General features: G+C 35.1%; 1 protein-coding gene across 4 annotated transcripts in view; it reads left to right on the forward strand.

Moving 5' to 3' along the window:
• slc2a9l2 (solute carrier family 2 member 9, like 2) overlaps positions 1-21,736 on the forward strand; it is a 197,728-nt gene that overhangs the window by 873 nt on the left and 175,119 nt on the right. For 2 of the 4 annotated variants that reach the window (XM_028801820.2, XM_051928220.1), the window contains exons 2-3: positions 729-876; positions 13,175-13,258. In XM_028801820.2, the coding sequence (XP_028657653.1) occupies positions 13,190-13,258 (69 nt within the window). In that variant the 5' untranslated portion in view covers positions 729-876; positions 13,175-13,189. Of the gene's footprint in view, positions 1-728; positions 877-4,227; positions 4,496-13,174; positions 13,259-21,736 lie in introns of those variants that run through there. The other 2 variants (XM_028801821.2, XM_028801819.2) reach the window with 2 other exon arrangements.

Here is a 21,736-nt window from a genome sequence, read left to right on the forward strand (position 1 = left end):
GTTGGAACCATACAAGCTATGGAGTTTTTGTTTTATTATTTGCTACTGTACTTGCACTGAGACTGCATAAATATATACATTTTCATGCTGCCTGAAATGCTTTGGTTCTTTATTTGCTGATTTGAAACTTGTATTATATTTTCAAATGTAAAGAAAATACATACAAAATTTTGAATGATTGCCTTGACATAGTGAAGGCAGTCTCACTTTACATGCCCTTAGGTGTATGTTCTTAGTACAAAAATAATCTGTCTACACTTCATCTCGCACTATATTTCAATTTGTGTGGAACTAAAGAGAAGATTGCCAAAAAAAAAAAATCTGCTCATGTTAGAAACCAATTGAAATGTATAAAACGCATCACTGATGCCCCTTTCCACCCTCCAAAGATCCCTATTTCTGTCTATTACAGATGAAAATTAAAAAAAAATATTTTCTCTTAGTTGCTACAGTAAGTTAACCTCATTGCATGTGGCTTACATATGATTTGTAATTCTACTGTAGTTTGTATGCCAATGTAATGACACTGAAGATTAACAAGCCGGTGTGTTCTGCAAAGCCTTACTGCCTTTTTCTTATTTGCCTGTGTGTCACAGTCAGTACATGCTACACGATAAAATGCAGCAACGAAAATGATTCACTTACAGAGTTACTAATTAATTTGAACTTGACCTTTTAACTTGACTGCTGTTACGAAAAAGGCAAATAATTGAATACTGTTGTTACAGATTTCCAAATTAAATTTGGGCTCCTACTATACATTTTGATCACCTTCAAATGCAGTGGTTGTTGAGATTTATAAGACCCATTTAAAGTGCTACATTACAGTGGTGACCTTTGGACATTCAATAGGAACTGGTGCAATTTCAGCAACATGTAAGTAAACCCTTAACTTCAGAGGAGAGAATCTTTTCTTTTTTCTTTTCATGAGATCCTGTGACATTACTAATGTAATCCTTTATTTGCCTTATCTTTGTTTAGGTCTTTGTTTAATATGTACTTGCTTGGGAATGGAGAACAAAGTATGGAGGAGTTGAATAATACAAGATTCTAGTCTCCACATTTATCTCAGCCCAGTTAACCCACATCTTAGGGGTTATGCGTAGTAAACTCTGCGGCTGGCAATTAAACAGAACTTGAATTGTACCAAGTTAGTGCTTCACCTTAGTGAATGTACCCAGCAGTGCAAAAAAAATCCAAAAATACAGAGGCCTTTGTGACCTGTTGGCCTGTTACAGCTTATCCTTGCAGCACAGAGACAAAAAAAATATAGGAAATGGTCTTAAGCAAGGCACCGATTTATTCCAGCACCCAGTTATAGAATACCCCCACCCACCCTCAATGATTTGACCAGTTTGGAATCGTCAATCAATATAATTAGCAAGTCTTTGAAAATGTAGGAAGAAAATTGGACTAGCCAAAGGAAACCTACAAAAACTCCCCAAGGATGATGACCAGGCATGGGATTTGAACCCAGGACACTTAATCTGTGAGACAGCAGTATTATGCCACCATACCACCCAATTGTATAGTCTGCACCTGAACGTATCTTGCTATGGAATGTTATGCTGCCTAAGTGTTGGTTGGTGTTGAGATTTACTAGCAGACTCTTTATAACCATGTGATAGAAAACACATGGGAGAATGACTGATACAGCATGTTTATTGTACTAACAGTAATAGTGTAATTGTCATATCTACAGAGTACACTTAAAACTTACTTGCATTTCCAACCAACAGGCAATATAGGTACCATTCAATCTCAGGCATCATTATAAACATGAATATATTAAAAGGCATAACTCTTGTTTTAAACTGCACATAACTCATATCTAATGTGAAATGACCCACATATTTTATTAGGCATCAACAAGACCTAAAACACAAATGATACTTTACAATACATGGTACTATAGTTCATCTATTGGTAAGTTATTTTAAGATCTTAGCAATGATTATTCTTCTTGTTAAACAGCAGTAAATGGCTAATGGGGTACACTATAGCAAACCCTTAAAGTTTACACAGTTAGTCTTTGTAACAACTGTACTTAATGAATCACTTAAAAGCCCATCTCCAAGATCAGTCCAGAAGTGACATTATTCAACGAAGATCCATATATATATATATATATATATATATATATATATATATATATATATATATATATATATATATTCATTGCATTCGCACACATCCGCCACGGTGCCATCTTCAGTTGCGAGAAGCAGATCATGGAATGTTGTTTAGTTTATTGTCAAATAATGCAAAGAGTACGCGACACCTTTCGCCCTCATTTTGGACTCATCAGGCATACACACTCTACTGCTCCCCTCGCGGGGATCGAACCTCGACGTCCGAAGTTCTCGCAACTGAAGATGGCACCGTGGCGGATGTTTGCCGAGGGCAGACCAACCACATGCGTTACCTGGTAGGTAACCACCGATACAATGCAGGTCGGGACTCAGACTACGAATGTAATTAATGTAATTACTCCGGATCTACAGGCTGTCAAATAAACGAACCACACGCCGTGGCGCAGCGTAAAGGGGCTTTGTCTCTGACGCCGAGGTTCGATCCCCGCGAGGGGAGCAGTAGAGTGTGTATGCCTGATGAGCCCAAAATGAGGGCGAAACACTTGTCGCGTACTCTTGCATTATTTGACAGTAAACTATGCAATAACATATACAGTATATATATATATATGACTGAAGCCACTCTAGCAGACAAAATCACGAAAGACAACGCCTTGAGCTGCTTCTATCTACTGTAATATAAAAAGGAGTATCATGTACTTTTGTATGGGGGTGTTGGGTAGGGTTTGATCGAGAGTGGAAGTGCAGCTCAACACAAAGGAGAATGAAAGGATTGTTATTTAACTTTGTTGGCATTCATTTATAATTTAAGCACTTTAAACTGTCCACTCTGGACTAAGAGGACAAATCAAACATGACATTGTTCATGGTTACAAACCAGCAACGACAATCCTGGAACCCTAATGGACCCAAAAAAGAACAAATTATTGACTCATGAGAGTAGATGCATTGAGGGAAATGTAGTGTGGATGACGGATGAAGGTGATGTTGGTAGTTGGGAGAATACACCGATAAAGCCTGTTGCCACACCCACCACACAATGAACCGGATAGAACTTCTAAGAACAGGGGGACCCACTGTGGCTGCCAGGCTTTTGTTCCAACCAGCTTCCCTAATTAATTGGACTAATTAAGTGAACTATTATTTGGGAACAATATAGAAATTAGAAAACTAGGTTTGGTAAAAAAAAAATTGTATTAAAATATACTAAGCAATTATATGGGAATAATGTATTTTTTTTTTCTTTTTAACAATATTTTCATCTTGATGTTCATTCTGTTTTTCCGGGTGTTCTAATATTGCCCTACTACTAAACATTGTCCATTTGCATCACAAAGGCACACCCCTGATGATAAAAAACAGTTCAACCCTTTACCTGCCTCTCATTCCATTTCCTCACTGTTGATGTCTTTAAAAGATACACAATTCCCTTCTTGTTCATACTTTTGAGCTGTTTTGGTTCCATTGCATTTCTGTCAGTCAGCTTTCTAAAGAAACACCGTATGCTTTTACAAGAAATGTCTAACCCAAACTCTGCTTATGTGCTACCTCGCTCTCTCTATGAGCTACATTAAGTGCCAGCAAACCTGTGCCACATAAGGCAGTTATCCAGTACTGGTGTGAAGTAAACAACTGCTTGTGCTTGTGCACTGGCTGACTCCGACTCACATAAATAATAAACAGCAACTCCACGTTTTAACATTTACCACACAATCGATGCATATAGAATGAATGGTAATTGTCCACGTGTCTATATAAAACATTTTTTTCTCTAATCCTATTACCATGTACCGTAGTTCATTTTCACCAATAATATTAAATGCGCAGTTCCGTGACCCAAAACTGGATTAGATAATACTAAGAATGCAATGTTTAAAGCAAATTAGTAATTCCAGTTCTTGACATACCATTTAAAAACTTGACTGAAGTATGACGTTGACGTACAACTCGTAGCTAACACTTGTGCAGCCCGGAGCCTCCACCCTGATCTGGAGCTCTAAGTAGGTGGAGTTGACTCCAATGGGAGCCAATAGAGTTTATCTACTGACTTCCAGAGCTCCGCCCATTTCCACTGTACAGTAGTTAAGATTAGGACTGCGCAGCTCCCACTGATTTTTACTCAGAAGGAAGTCACCCATGTTTGATTGGTGCCTAAGTGGGGAAGTGTGTGTACGAGCGGGAGCAAGTTGTTGTTTGTTTGTGTGTGTTTAATGGAACCCAAGGAACTGAAATTAGTATGCAGCTTTGAGTTGAGCTTTAATTCTAGGACTGAATATAGTAAATCATTTGGGCGAAGCCATGTATTTGATTTAAATTGTAAATAACTGCCGCTGCAGCACCAGAGATCGCGGCGTACAACACTTGCATATGAACTTGTGCGGAGAAGCCAGCATTTTCTCAGTGTAAGTTTCAGGTAGGGCGAAACGTCCATGTTCGCCGCATTCAGTGTAACAGAAGCTGTGTCTTCTTTCTTTTTCAACTGTTGCACCATGGCAGTGGAATAATGAATAACTGGTCCTGAAATTACATCCGTTTGGATTGTTATCATTTCAGTGAATAGAAGTTAACATTGTCTGTAATTCGTATAAGAATTGGCCAGTAGCTGCCAACTAGACGGTTTAGGGGATTAATTTTAAGAGTTAAGAATGTGCTTACACATATAAGAGCTACCTTATTGCTCGCGGAAGTGTGATCGTACTGTAATTTTAAATCTTTTTTTAAATGCACGCTTATGGACTTGGAACCTTTACCGTGGAGAATTTTTATAATTGAACGGAAATTTATGAAGATTATTTGTTTAGCTGGCGGCATAGCCTATTATCTGCCTTCAAATCACATTGTTTCAAGCGCATTACTCACTTCTGACTCGCAGTGTGACTTCTAAAACCGCCTTACAATGGCGTCCACAATAAAAAGGAGTTGAATTAAATAAATACATGATTTCAAAAAAGTTGAGATAAATAGCTATTATACTTTATATCTCCCCAAGGGGAAATTAAAATTTTTACAGAAGCTGTAATTTTGGTAGTTATTCTTTAAGGGGGTTATTTATAAAAGGTCAATATAATTACTTATTCAAACTAAGCCCAAAACCTAACTGCTTTTGTAAATACAGAATATAAAATAAAAATTTAATGGGAAGATCAAAAAAATGCATTATTAAAAAAGAAATGTTTCCAAAGTGGTATCAGTTTACACATCTGTACTCCATGAGTGCAATTTTTGTGTGTGCACTTTGAGGAATCGATTAATACACTTTAGAATTATTATTACTCATTAAACTGGTGATAATGAACTTTAGGTGTAGTGACAGTGTGTTTCATATGGAGGTAGTAAACCTCAAACCGTAAAGTGGGTTGATTTCGTTATCTATGACTTAATATTTTTTACTCTTGCTGCTCTGTTTTTAACTTATGTTATTACTTTTCAGCAGTTTACTCCTTCCTAGAATTATTATAATTAGGAAAAAATAATATATCCCTAGAGAGTGGTTACATGTTAGTCAGGCATGCAAGTAAAAATTTCAGTGTACTATGTACTTGTGACAGTAACATGATCTTAAATAATATGACCCTGGGAAAGTTATAGTAGTTAATCTGCCTGTTTTCCATTTGTAAAATATATAGGTTGACAACTGTAATGCACCCTCATTTTGAATAGTGCTTTCCAAGTTGAAATGGGACAAGATAAATAAATTAACAATATCAACTTAATTGAGTGATGCATCAATCCGGGCTGAGTTCTTATGCAGTCCACTACTTCACCAGCTACTTGATAGCTGATGTCAAGCCCAAATGATGACCTGTTAGAACAAGGTAATCACAAATAATGGAATTTCTTAACAAAATGAAGGAATAACAGGAACAGAGAAAGGCACAATAAACACAAAGGTAAAACAACTAAAACCATCCCTTCAGGTCTAAACTGCCCAAAAGGAATGCTGTCTGCCCAGTTGTTGGCAGCAATCACATCATTACATGTGCTAGGTGATAGTGGCTACCTGCTCAAATGCTGGCACCTTATTCCTTTCCCTGACCCCAGAATGCAGAGGAGAAGCACTATAAAGGTGCACATGATCTGGCACTCTCAGAAAATAAATCTTAAAACTAGTTATCTGGTCAGTGTTTGTTTGCTTGTTGAAACAGGTAAGGTTAAAATAAATAAATAAATATTGGTAAAATAACAACTGAAATATTTTCTGCATCTTGATTTCCAATGAGATGGCAACAGCAATACAGGTTTGACTACTAAATCTGACCTTGAGGCACACCAGGTGTTCCATGTACAGAATTTATTTAATTCCACCAATAGCACACCTGATTCAAGTTAATTGGTCAATTCAAATGAGAATTAAGCGAGCTATTGGTGCAATTTAATAAATAAATGGTTGTATTGGACACTAATCCCAAACACTAGGGTGACTTTAGGTGGAGTTTGGAAATGGCTAAGCAAACTCATTTTGACTGACAAATAATTTTGTATTAACAAGACTACTACCAGTGAACAGCAGCACACAAATTGGATTTTCAAGGTGCAGAGTTCAAACTGTCATAAAGAACTTTAAAGAAACTACCTAATTTTAAGGCAGAAAATGCTACGGAAGGTCCAAAAAGCTGTGTGCATCTGAATAGCAGTAGATGAAGGTCATTTCCTTAAGGCAAGCATCAAGCAGTGTCGTTTAAAACCAAATTGCATGCTTTAACTGTGTGAAGAAGTTTTAACACAAATAGTCGTTTACGAAGTGTTTTAGCTAAGAAACCCTTTTTCCAAAAAGACGACAAGAAGAGATTGAAATATGCCATAGACCATTAAGCATGGATTGCCAGCCTTTTGCAGAAAGTGTTACAGGCCAATTAATAAAATGTTGACATTTTTGGCACTATAAGGTAATAGTGAGAAGTATTTTGATACCTGCCTACAGTGTTCTGTCGTGGTGTGCGGCTACATTCAATTGGGGTGTGCAGGGGACCAAGTTAGAATCAATGAAATAACTACTTTTGAGAAATATAAACAGATTTTAATTAATTATGATGTATCTTTAGGAACATTATCTATCAGCTCAGTAGTGACCCCAAGCACACTTCACATACAAATAAGACCCACTTGGAATGAAGTTCTGCATAGGTAACACAAAGGCTGGCCACATTAGAGCTCTGACCTCACTATAACTGAAACTGCATGGGACACTTGGACAGGGAATGTAACAAAAACCATCCAAGGAAGACAAAAGAAGAGTTGTGGCAAATCTTGCAAGCAGCCTGGAAGAATTTACCACAGGAATATCTGCATTCTAAAGGACATTATTTGAAATATTGATTTGTATTAAAAGTGCAAGACATCCTTGTTAATTTTTATTTTAGCAATGTTTACTTGCATTTATTTTAATGTTACAGAGTGCTTTAACGAGCAAATAAACACTTTGTAGTATAGTAAGTGGGACATTTTACAGTGCCATACTAAAGTGTTTTGAAGTAAACATAATGAATATTATGTTTTGTGAGAATTTGATATATATTAGTACTGCTCATTCAAATTTGCAGCTAATTATGAATGAAAAATAAAGCTTGCAACCAGCAATTGGAATTGGATTATTTAGAACAACTTAATTGGTATTACACTGTTAATAATCATATTGCCAACAATATAATAACTGTAAATATATAAAGAAACACAGTTATAGCAAATTGATAGCAGTGTCTTTTTCTGTAACAAATTAATTGTAAAATTCTGAAGCCGTTTTTTCCTTGCTTGCATGTGGATGGCAGGAACATGCTGTACATTCCAGGGTCATGGTTCAGTTCCCAGTGATAATATTGTATTGTTTAACTATTGAGACACACGAACACATCCAAAATAAAATGCTAAGAAGGCTTGATATAAATAACAGTAAACTTTCCACCCGTTGTTTACAAATGTAACAACTTGCACTAGATTATGAATTCTGAACATGTATATACTGTGTCCTGGGGTATTATCAGTAGATGGGCTTGTGAGAAGCATGCTTTAATCAAAATAAACTTTTCTGCCCACCAGTAAAGTGGCCACCTGGTTGCCACTACCTAAATGTTTGTGTATTCACAGAACATATCTTGTCATAAGCTTTTGAGTAAGACCAAGTTCAAGGTTCTAACCTCAATAATTTGTGCTTAATAAGAACAGAGAGACAGACATTAGCATTTTATGCATAAGTACATATATATATATATATATGAATTATCACCTTTAATTTGTAAATGGTGTCAATTCAGTATGTTTTCGTGGGCCACAATTTTTCTATTCTTTATTTACAGTCAAATATTCCAGTTTGTTTATTTTTGTATATTTCATCCATCCATTATCCAACCTGTTACATCCTAAGTACAGGGTCACAGGGGTCTGCTGGAGCCAATCCCAGCCAATCATCCAGAATTCTCTGTAGTATATTTACAGTTTCTGTTTTCCATGTTTATAGCCTGTAATCTTTTCATTTTAGTGCTATGTAAGTCTGTTACTCTGATTTGCATCACTTCCCTGAATTTCTGGACTAGACTAGTCTGCCTGCTGTAATTGAACTCAGTAATTTAAAATTTTCTTGTCACAGAGAAATAAATGTATTGCTGAATGATAAACTCTTAAAAGGTTAATACACATTGTTTATTTATTTTTTTTATTATATTTTATTATATTTTTATTTTATTATAGCACTTTTTACTGAGTGTAGGCTTAGAATCCTGTAAATAGTTTACAGGTAATAAAGTCCAGTAAACAGTTTTCAGGTAACAAACTAATTACAAATTTTAGAAATTGATTGATATGTTTCATTTATATAGCACCTTATCCAAGCATTCTCATAAATAAATTACTTTGAACACACAGTAAAACAAAACATTATCATAATAATTAATATATATTAATATTATCTTTGAGATTTAGCCAGTTTGTAGGAGGAGAAGCAGTGGAAAGTGAGGGAAGATAGAAAAGAAAAAGTCCAGTCAGCAGCCTCTTTGGAAAAAGTAAACCTCTAAACTAAACTCCTTTTACTAGGATCTGTTACACTCTTCCTGCTTCATGTAAAAACAAATCTAATACTGTAGTCAGTATCAGCAAAGACAGTTATGTCCATTACTGCATTTGATATAAAGGGAAAGAGAAGGAAGTTTAGCCTGAGGAGGCTATTGACTCTAATCAGTCAAGAGACATACTGTAAAAAAGGCATCTCAAGGGAACAAGGCACAATAAGGGTGCATGAAAAAAGAACCATTAATGAAACAGAGCCACTAGCTGCAATGATCTACTGTAGATATGTGAATAGGACAGTAGAAGATGACTTTGCAGTATGCCGTGGAAATAGAGGATTTTGTTTGGTGTTAGCCAGATGCCTAATAAATCTGTTTGCCCTTTAAATGTTGATTTATTTATTGACAGGTTTCTGAGTTAAAATGGGCTTGTCAGAAGGTAACACTGTACAGTTGCTTCATGTGTTCTGAAATGATGTGTCCCTACTGATGTAGATTGCACATAATCTATCGTAGATTCCTTAAAGACAAATTAACAAGCTTCACTTGCCAGATGTGTTGTGAACCTTAGCCATGTGATGAAGTGAGAAAAAAGTACATGAGACAAAGAGGAAACATGTTATTCTTGAAAATACAGCAAGGAATGGCTTGTATCACTTGGCAAGGTGGAAAAATATACATTTTTTGTCTATTCTTGATGATTAAAACATATGCTACTGCTCCTGTGTATGTGGCTAGCTTAAAAATGTGTGTGCCAGTTGGTACTATGTTACAGCAACAGTAAGACGCTGCCCTACTTTATTAATTACAGACAGCTTGCCAGTTGACCACAAGTAATAGTTATTAATGCATTAAAAAGAATGTATTGAAAAGTAGAAGACAAAGATGATAATTACACACTAGGCTATAAAAAAATCCTATTTGAACTGCATAATAAAGTATTTGTAGTAAATAATGAGAAATGTGTATATATAAAGCATACATTTTAACATCTTTGAGCTATAAAAAAAACTGTAGATGGCAGTAAAACTTGAAAAAAAAAAAAAATAGATTTTTCTCTATCTAGGTGGGATCATGGCTAATGTATAAAATAGTTAAACAAGAATAGCACAAAGGTTCCACTGATTTTACATTTTTAGAATGATAATTTCTAAAAATACCAGAATTCAACTGATTTTTCACCATCATCTTTAGAAAATATTTGTTAAAATGGATAATCACTTTCAATTGAACAACAAGCAGTTACTCAATATTCTGCCGACAAATCATCTTTCAGTATTATATAGAGCATAATGCACATTTTCATATTTATAAATAGGGGAACATTTGGGCTAAATGACTTGTTCTGAGATACAAATTCAGTGACTTTGGTTTTTTGAACCTGGAGACTTGTGATTTTCTGATAAAATAGATGCAAGGTTATTAATCTGAATTTTTTTTGGACTGATAGAGACTAGGTTTACAAAAAAAGGAACAACCTTTCCCTTTATTTCTGCTTATATAGCATATTTATTTTCACACCTGTAAAATTATGTTTAAATGTTTATTTGACATGGTAGTATTTTTTTTTTTACTTAATTGTTAATCATACTTTAGGATGACGTTGGAGATCAAGAAGAGGAACAGAGTGAGGGCAGAGCCAAGGATCAAATGGTGAAAGTTGAAAAAGGAAGACTGCAAGGTTGAGTTTAGGGAGGAGGTGAGACAGGCACTGGGTGGCAGTGAAGAGTTACTAGACAGCTGGGAAACTACAGCAGATGTAGTAAGGGTGACAGCAAGAAGGGTGCTTGGCGTGACATCTGGACAGAGGAAAGAGGAAAAGGAAACCTGGTGGTGGAAATGGGAAGTACAGGAGAGTATACAGAGGAAGAGGATGGTGAAAGAAGTGGGATAGTCAGAGAGATGCAGAAAGTAGACAAGAGTACAAGGAGATAAGGCACAAGGTGAAGAGAGAGGTGGCGAAGGCTAAAGAAAAGGCGTATGATGAGTTGTATGAGAGGTTGGACACTAAGGAGGGAGAAAAGGACCTGTACCGATTGGCTAGACATAGGGACTGAGCTGGAAAAGATGTGCAGCAGGTTAGGGTGATAAAGGATAAAGATGGAAATATACATACAACCAAGGAGAGTTTGTTGAGCAGATGGAAAGAGTACTTTGAGAGGCTGGTGAATGAAGAGAATGAGAGAGAGAGAAGGTTGGATGATATGGAGATAATGAATCGGGAAGTGTACCGGATTAGCAAACAGGAAGTAAGGAGAGCTATGAAGAGGATGAAAAATGGAAAGGCTGTTGGTCCAGATAACATGCCTGTGGAAGCATGGAGGTGTTTAGGAGAGATGGCAGTGAAGGTTTTAACCAGATTGTTTAATGGAATCTTGGAAAATGGGAGGATGCCTGAGGAGTGGAGAAGAAGTATACTGGTTCCGATATTTAAGAAAAAGGGGGATGTGCAGTACTGCAGTAACTACAGGGGGATAAAATTGATGAACCACAACATGAAGTTATGGGACAGAGTAGTGGAACCTAGGTTAAGAAGTGAGGTGATGATTAGTGAGCAGCATTATGGTTTCATGCCAAGAAAGAGCACCACAGATGCGATGTTTGCTCTGAGTGTGTTGATGGAGAAGTAGTTGCATTGCGTCTGTGAACCTGGAGAAAGCATATGACAGGGTGCCTCGAGAGGAGCTGTGGTATTGTATGAGGAAGTCGGGAATGGCAGAGAAGTATGTAAGAGTTGTACAGGATATGTATGAGGGAAGTGTGACCGTGGTGAGTTCTGCGGTAGGAGTGACGGATACATTCAAGGTGGAGGTGGGATTACATCAGGGATCGGCTCTGAGCCCTTTCTTATTTGCAATGGTGATGGACAGGTAGACAGACGAGATTAGACAGGAGTCCCCGTGGACTATGATGTTTGCTGATGACATTGTAATCTGTAGCGATAGTAGGGAGCAGGTTGAGGAGACCCTGGAGAGGTGGAGATATGCTCTAGAGAGGAGAGGAATGAAGGTCAGTAGGAACAAGACAGAATACATGTGTGTAAATGAGAGGGAGGTCAGTGGAATGGTGAGGATGCAGGGAGTAGAGTTGGCGAAGGTGGATGAGTTTAAATACTTGGGATCAACAGTACAGAGTAATGGGGATTGTGGAAGAGAGGTGAAAAAGAGAGTGCAGGCAGGGTGGAATGGGTGGAGAAGAGTGTCAGGAGTAATCTGTGACAGAAGGGTATCAGCAAGAGTGAAAGGGAAGGTCTACAGGACAGTAGTGAGACCAGCTGTTTTATATGGGTTAGAGACGGTGGCACTGACCAGAAAGCAAGAGACAGAGCTGGAGGTAGCAGAGTTAAAGATACTAAGATTTGCATTGTGTGTGTCAAGGATTGATAGGATTAGAAATGAGTACATTAGAGGGTCAGCTCAAGTTGGTCGGTTGGGAGACAAAGTCAGAGAGGTGAGATTGCGTTGGTTTGGACATGTGCAGAGGAGAGATATTGAGTATATTGGGAGAAGGATGCTAAGGATAGAGCTGCCAGGGAAGAGAAAAAGTGGAAGGCCTAAGTGAAGGTTTATGGATGTGGTGGGAGAGGACATGCAGGTGATGGGTGTAACAGAGCAAGATGCAAAGGGCAGAAAGATATGGAAGAAGATGATCCGCTGTGGCAACCCCTAATGGGAGCAGCCAAAAGAAGAAGAATAAATGAATCATACTTAATGAAAGCCTGTTGTCAGTCTTGTAGATAAACAATATATATGCCTATATCAAATAAATACATTTGGAAATACTGTATACTAATATTTTGTTTTAAAATTGTTTTTGTGGATTTATTGACAAAAGTATTAGTGAGTGGCCCTGAAATTAAGAAAGATTTGTACCCTAAACTTGTGGGTAGCGGTTTTGCAAAGTTTTCAATGCCAGTGCATTGAAGTGATTAGTTTGATGTCAGATTATTAATATTTGGTGCTGTGACAATAAAAGAGTGTGCTTTTGCACCTAATGTCTTGCTTTTCCAGACCGTTTTTATAGTTTTTTGCACTCAATACTATGTGTTACTGTTATTATTAATAATAGTATTTTTTTGATTACCAGAAATCTGCACTTGCAATGTGTCAAGGTGATGAAATAGACAATGTGGAAAAGGAAAATAAAGACTTAAAACATGAAGTTAACCAGGTATGTTTTAATTTACAATATATGGAAAATCTAATTATTTTTTTGTATGACCTTTATAGTTGAAAATAATTTAATTTTGTTGTTTATTTGTACAGTAATGTAAAATTTTATTTTAATAATAATTAATAATTTTAGGATATTGAAAAGTAATTATATATCCCTGTGATATAGATCTTGGTATTTATTCAGCTCATATTAAATGTGGAGTTTGTACAGAGATGTGAATGTACCTTGTAATCTGAAAGGTAAATAACTTAAAAAACAAAACAAACACCATGAAGACGTATGTGCAAGCAAATTATTATTTCAAGTCCTTTCAAATGTTTTCACCAAGCTTTAATATTAAGACATAGTTTATTGAAGGCATTAATATAAGGAAGAAGTCCAACCTCTTCCTTGTTGCTTTCAGAAACAAATAGAAACCAACGGGAAAGGCGCTATATAAATAAAACATTATTATTAGATAGATAGATAGATAGATAGATAGATAGATAGATAGATAGATAGATAGATAGATAGATACTTTATTAATCCCAAGGGGAAATTCACATTAGTATATAATACATTTATATTATATATATAAATAATATTATAATTATATTCTAATGTAGTATTTAGTTTGTAGTGATTTACAAGACTTTTAGCACTTGAGGATTATTTGTTAGCTTTGGACATTCTGAGATTTTACATTCAGATTAAATCTTTATTAGCACAGTCTCTTTTAGCCTGTACCAAAATCTTGGAATACAGAATCCTTGTCTCAGGTAAAGTTAGATGACAGGGCCAATAGACTTTAGTCATGGATTTCTTTTCAGTGTAAGAGACCTGGGACTCCAGATTGAGTTATATAGAAAATTTTAGTTTATTTTTTTGTGTTTGTTTCTATCTAACTGAAAATCACACAGTGGTAAGCAGCCATCTTGTCTCTCTCAAGCTGCGTATCACTCACAAAGTGTGAGTTGTCTTGATCATGTTTAGCCAACAGTATCATACTGATCACTGGTTATCTTGTCCTTTGAAGCTGTCAGTGTCATGATGAATGACAGCTATTTTTTGGGTCCACTATATCTCACTAGAGAGCAGCTAATTTTCTTCTGTTCTTCTGGAAAGTTCCCAGGTATGCTGTGTTGAGTCTGTGCTGTCACTTGTCTTGCAAGACACAAACTATCTTGTTTTTGTTTAGTCAGCCACCCTGGATAATTTTGTTTCTGCATTGTCCATAAAATTGCTGACTATCATTCTAAGCACTACCTTGCCACTGTTTCTTCAGTGTGGTCAGTCAATTCTATTGAAGTAGTGGCTTTCTTGTTCTTGTGCTTGTCCAGCTAACCATCGCTCTTAGGTGGCACCTACTGTATTTTTCTCATTTATGTTTTCCAAGTGCCTGCCATGCCTTGTTAGTGACGGTGCTTTATCTCAGTAGTTCTGTCTCTAACACTTGCTATAATCATGATGCTATTTTGTCTTGCTTTAAGATGCCACGATTTTTAGTTTTCCCTTCTGTGGTTTAACCTGTGCTTTTTGTGGCCATGAATTTTGATCGATTTCCTATAAAATAATTTTTATGTGTGCAGGATTCTGAGCTTACATCTCTTACTTATCATTCTCACTTGAATTGTCTAGTGCTTATGTAACCATTTTCACAAAGAACCCATAGGAATTTGGGAAACAAGAAAACTAATTTCTTTTTTTGAATATTTTACTGCTAGCAATTCTGTGTAAACAGGAAATAATTGTACTTTGTGTAAATGGTGTTAAATAAAAACATTCAAACCTTATTTCTTACTTTTTGTCATTTTCTAAGAGTTGTAAAGTTTGCACATCTTTAATGTGATCTGTTCAGCTGCAAATATAAGAAATGTGTGTTAAAAATTTAGATTGCTTCTTTTTTCATGTTATGTTTTGTGATGCTCTCAATTTAGATCAGAAGACTGCTTTTACACTTTTAAGTATTAAGTCAGTTAATGTTAGTCTTTTGATGTCAGGTATAAAAAAATGTCATAGTTGCATAATTTGTACACCTTTAATTAACTTTCATTAGAGTAGAAATGTTTGTAGAGGTCTTCATATTATTATTCCTATTATAACTGGTGCAACATTAAAATACTTTATATTATTTATAAAATAATGGTGCAATGATGTAGAAGGACAGTTGAGCAAGGGTATAAAATTGAAAAACTACCTGTAACAAATGCTAATGGGTAACTCACTGAAGGATATGCTACAGATTTAGTGTGCTTATGCAAAGTTAAAATAATATAATGTAGAGTCTTCAGCAAAAAAATACCCTCAAGTTATGAAGATGTTCTCTTAATCGAAATTTATTTATTTGTTTTATTTATTATGTTTTGCAGAGCCGAACACTCCCTAAAAATTCATTAGTTTATTTTGTGGCCTAATGTTAATCATGAAACACATCCACACCTCTGTCAAACTAGGTGACAAAGTATAAAATACTTTACATTTGAGAAAAACACTTAATGCAGGATCAGGTTCTTGAAACAAATACCCGTGAAGGCACCATTTTAAAGAACAATGGAAACTTAACAGGACAATTGATGAATAAATTCAAAGGTACATGCGGGATGCAGCAGGATTCTGGAAATATTTTTTTGTAATGTGTAACAAATGTAGCTCTTCTCCTGGCATCTTATAATTTGGTCTTTAAAACCACTGAGAGACTTTTGACAAGTCAACACGAAGAACTTTCTCAGCATAATTGAGCTTTTTTTTCATGTAACCCAGTGTTAAAATAATTTAATAGCTGACCTGTGAGTCTATAAAATTTCTTAGCCATTTTTATCACTGTGCCAGGGTCAAGCCAGCACCTTCAACTTGCTTTACATAAAACAAAATATAGAAAAGAACACCACAAGATAATGCCATCCTCCTTCTACATGGTATAACCTGCTGTGCAACTCAGTTTATTATCATTGTTTTTATTTTTATGAGTTAATATAATTGTACAACATGTAACGGTTACACATTAATTCTTCGAAAAAAGGACTATAATTCAATTTTTTATATAATATTTTGATTAATCATTTACTTTTGCATTTTTATTGAACCTACATTTAAACCTTTACCCTGGGCATGGTGCATTAATTTATCTCCTAAATACCCATAAGAAAGTATAACAATAACCATAAAGATTATTGTTATGCAGTATTTGTGTATCAAACAATTGGATAAAAAATAATTTTCTCTTACAAGTTTTCATTGTATAAGGGGCAACACACAAAAGAATGACGGTGTTTAGAAGTTAACAGAATGAGTTCTAGCCATTAGACATATCCTGTTAGATGACAGAAATGGGTTACCACAGCTTGAGTTGACAGGATATGCTAGTTTTGGAATCTATGAGAAACTTCAGTGTGTAAACATGTAGTGTCACTGAAGAAATATACTGGGCAACTATACTGTTCAATGACTTTTGAGAAAATTCACTTAAGCTGTAGCAGGTGTAGGATGCCGCAAATGATGGCAAGGACTGGGTCTTAGAGTAGATAATGAGGTTGATTGAAGAAGATGATGAAAATATAGGAATGGGGCTAGTAAAAGATGACACAAGAAAGAAAATAATCAGTGTAACACAGGGTAAAAGTGGAAAAAAACATTTTACATGTCAGCAGATACCCTGATCTTTTTGTGGGATAACGAGCAACAGACAGTATAAGCATATTAAAGCAACAAGCACTATTTCTTTTGTCACAGGGATTGTGCTTTAAAGCAGACAATTCAGTGTTTCTTTTCCAAAATTATGAGCAGGTTATAGGTCAAATTTTGTATTTGACTTTTGTGACAACTGTTAGTTTTAAGTAAATATATACCGTATATATTTTATTTTTGCCTTATTTCCTCACATTCAATTTTACTTTGATTTTAATGCCCAAAAGAACTTTTGCTTTCTGAAAATATCTTCTGCCAAAAATTGCTTTTTATTGAAGTTATTTAAAAAGGGATTATTTAATTGTTACAGTATGATAAAACATACAGTTTCATAACTGAGGCACTGAAAGGTGCACATAAGTTTTTTTCAGGATGGATTAGTTCAGTGAATGGTGACTATGTATTTGTTATGTTTTAAAAACAGCGGATTTCTCAGATATCAGGGAGAGTTAATTCTGATCCCCCAGAATTAGGTGTCAGAGAGGAGTTAGACATGGACTGGTTATCAAGCCATCATACGTTACTATATAAACTTTGCAACAACAGTCCTCAACACAAGTTTACCATGTATGAGACATGCAGAGAATATTGAAATTATATAGAGAGTGAACTAAAACCAAAATTCACACTGTTGCCGAACTGATGTGAAACAAAAGTAGCAAAGTGCCAAAACTTCATCCTTGACATTAATGCAGGATAGATAAGAGATACAAATGATAATATCAAAAAACTAAAAACAGTAATTGATGAGTAATATGATAGGAAGTAACAGGAGCAGATATGAGGCAAGTTCTAATGCTTGCAATTGTGCAGTAACATTAAATGCCTCATTTTCAGCCAACAAAGAGACAGACTCCCTTATAGGTCTACATGGGTATACTTTCTCTATGTAACGCTTTGTCCAAAATGCATGGTAAACCCCTTGAGCAGTGTTTCACTAGTTTTTTAAAACCCAGTATGCTTTTTCAGTTCTATATACACTCTTTATAGCCTCTTTTTGAAGTTTGATGTACTGTAGGATATGTTTAGGTACAAGCTGCAGTACTCTAAAGGATAAATGTGAATTGATTGTCACAATTTGCAAGCATTATTTTAAAGAGCTTATTCAGTCTTGACACAAAAATGATCATGATCACTTCTACTTTCATATTTGGTATCATTCTACACCTTGTTAATGAAATGAGTTGGTCTCCATAGAAGAACATTTAGACATTAGGTAGGGCGGGTTATGTACAATACCTATAAAGTTTACTCAAAGGGTAGTTTATATCTATACTTTAATTTCCATGGAACATCAATAGAAAGCTAGCACACATTCCTTGACCTGCAGATCTCAGATGTCAAGATCACAACCCTAGGGGCATTCTGAGCAAATCAAAAGAAAAAACGAAATTTGGAGTGATGAAGTTTTGAAATTTTGTCATTACACTATAAAATATATTCTGAAAAGTGGCTTCACTTTTTTATAATTTAATATGGATGTCTAGGACAGAAGGTCAGAGCAACAACTACTGCTGAAAGAAGATTCCAACTACCATAAATACAAATAGTTCCTACATCAGCTGTGTAACAGGTGATATCACATGAAACATAGACCACTTGGCTCATAAACAGTTTTATATAAGTGGATGAAAAACACATTGATTTTTTTTTTGTTTCCATTTGTTGACTGTTTATATTTTTTCACTACTAAATGCCCTTTGTATTGTTTACTGTATTATATTCTGTATTGTATATTGTAACATATTGCATAATGCATTATTTCTGGAGGAATTGAATAAAAATTAATGTCATTGCTTAAAATAAAATCAAGGGAAACACAGTAAAAAATCAAAAGCTGACTTTTTGTTTTTTTTTCAAAGTAGCTTTAACATTCACCTACTTTTTTATCGTGGAGATATGCAATAACACCACATTTTTAAAGTTATTTTTTACAGTTACTATTTATGAGAGAGCATGCATTCCAATGCACATGTTGCAAATTGTAATTTCAGCCTTGAGCTCAAACTGCCTATTGAAGAATAAATTGCTAAATATTAATGTTTTACATATCATTTTTGAAACATAACAAGTTACCAGAAAAGCTCATTTTACTGTAAGTACAGATAAAAGAACAACAGAATGTCATGTTTTACACAACCAGTTCACATAATATTACACCTTTAAGTGGTATCCTCTGAAAAAAAAATGAAGAGTCTAATGAAATTTGCAATGGATTAGTACTGATTGACGGAGAGTGCAGTTAACTTGATGCTGCCTGGTTAAAAGGATTCAGTTTAAGCATGCACTATATATTTGAACCATTCTCAAAAAGGTTGCAAATAAGCTTTTCCATCGTTGTTGCTGTGTGTAAGATCCATGCTATAACTCTCAGTAGTTTTTAATTAGCATTCATTTTGATTTATTAGTTATTCGTGTATTTTTTTAATAACAGGAACTAAATAAACATTTACTGAAGTCATATTCATACATGGTGCATATGTGTTTTTAATTATCATGTATATAGAGTTCCACAAAGATATAGTATGTACGGTATTAACACATTGCCTTGCAATTTTCTCAAAATCTACCTATTTTTTGCCCAGGACAGTAAATTTATTTTAGGTTTTGGGACGCCATTCATTTTTTTTTTTGTATTAATTTATATTTAAAAGCTGTTTTTATATATCTCACCAAACACTGAGATTAAACTAAATATCAAAACAAGGCTATAAAGTTACATTCAGTAGAAAATTCGTATTTGGCTTCCCAGCTTAAATGCCAATTTAATGTGTAACCTTGAGTAAATTACCTGTCTGGGTTTCATATGTGGCAGTAATCCTTTGACTGAGATGTGAAAAATCACTGGTTTATTGTAAGCCGCTCAGTGGCAGGTTTTGATATGTAGGTCATAATTACATGAAATAAAAAACATTATTTATCAAAGAAGCTGACAGAAGCCTGTGTCTGAAATATTTCATTTGTTGTTCATTTCCTCAATATTGCATTTTGTGAAACTTTAAATTTAAATTAAAATGGTTGATCATTTGAATATAAACTCAGGCACAGGTTTTCTGTTATCTAATACTAACTTAATAGAATAAAAAAAATATTTTTATTTAAAGGTCAAATTTGTAAAAAAAATCTAAACTTGATGTTTTCTGATGTATTTGTAAAAGTCATGTACTCATTTTACTGTAAATACAGAATAAAGAACAACAGAATGTCATGTTTTACACAACCAATTCATGTAATATTACACCTTTAAGTGGTATCCTCTGAAAAAACAATGAAGAGTCTAATGAAATTTGATTTACATTAAGAGGTGTATGTGTTTAATTTTGCTGCAGAACAAAGATATATTCATTACTGTTTAAACAATTAGAAAACTATTTTACTGCCTATGGTTTGTAGCTTGTCAGGAAATGAAAATATTTAATTAGCACTGGCGAGTGTTTGCAGACAACTCTTCCATCTGCTGTTGTACTTAACTGCCTGGTGCTACTTATAACATGTAACTCTTTAGATGCTCTAAACAGATTAACCAGGGGTGTGGTTATTATTTGGGACATTGGGTTGAGTAGAAAACACACTGCAGTGAATGGGGTAATGTATCTGTATCTGTAGGACACAGTGATAAAAAAGAGTCATGTGCATAGCTCCAGTGTGCATATGATACACCTACACTCCATTGCTGCATTGGCATGCCTTGCTTGCACTACAAAGCTGAAATCGCATGGCATTCCTTGCAGAAGTGTTGCAGTTATTTCACCCATCTTTTTGTGAGTGCCAGCATTCTTGTAAATAAATTACATTTAAACTAAATTGCATCCCCATTTTGGCATATATGGGTGTTTTTATCAGTGTGTTAGCAACTAAAAAACTGACTAAAATCATAAGTTTGAGCTGTACTACCACAAATTGAGACTGAAGGGCTGAAGTCAGGGAAAGATAAAACTCCTCCAGAAAATAGCAGACTTTGTGACTCTGCAGCTCTCCCCCTGATTGATACCCTTACACCCTGTTTTAGATATGTACTTCTTGGTATTATATTCCAATACAAACTTGTTCTACTTCTCCAGTTTATGGACATTTTATATTTTTATTATTATAATTATTAAGTAATCTTAATTTGTCATTTTAAAAACAGAAGCCATTTTTCTGCTATTGTTGCCTTGATTTGCTTGTCAGAAACCAGAGTCATCTTCTTCTTTTTGTTTTTTTTTTACTGAAGCCCGCCATAATAAGTAAAGTTCCCTTTATTAGAGTTGACTAGTTGTATCCAGTGTTTTTAACTTTGAAGCTGTTCTCAACCGAAGGCCATACTATTGTTACAAACAAAGAGCAAAGAGAAAGAAATTTTGTAAGAGCTAGCCTCAGTGTGAAAGTTGGTTACCGTATCACCACATTCTATTCTGTGGGTTTTACTGTGCCATGTCATTTCATTCTCCTATGTTGGACAGATCCTTTCCCTAGTAACATCCTTTAGGGAATTCACAGTTGCTGTTATGCTAGATACAACCTTACCAATGTTGCCTTAGTCTATGTTGGGTTTTACAGTTTGCCATACATGATACACCTCCTGTAGGTGCTCAGAACATTAGAACATTAAAAAAATTAGATGAGAACAGGCTATTAGGCCCAACAAAGCTTGCCAGTCCTATCTACTTAATTCCTAAAAAAAATAATGTCAATTCAAGTTTTGAAGTTACCCTAAAGCCCTCCTGTCTACCATACTACTTGGCAACTTATTCCATATGCCTAGGGTTCGCAGTGTGAAGAAAAACTTCACAATGTTTGCGTAAAATTTACTCTTAAAATGTTTTCAAC

The sequence above is a fragment of the Erpetoichthys calabaricus genome, chromosome 5, assembly GCF_900747795.2.
Source record: "Erpetoichthys calabaricus chromosome 5, fErpCal1.3, whole genome shotgun sequence".
In the NCBI taxonomy this organism is placed as follows: domain Eukaryota; kingdom Metazoa; phylum Chordata; class Cladistia; order Polypteriformes; family Polypteridae; genus Erpetoichthys; species Erpetoichthys calabaricus.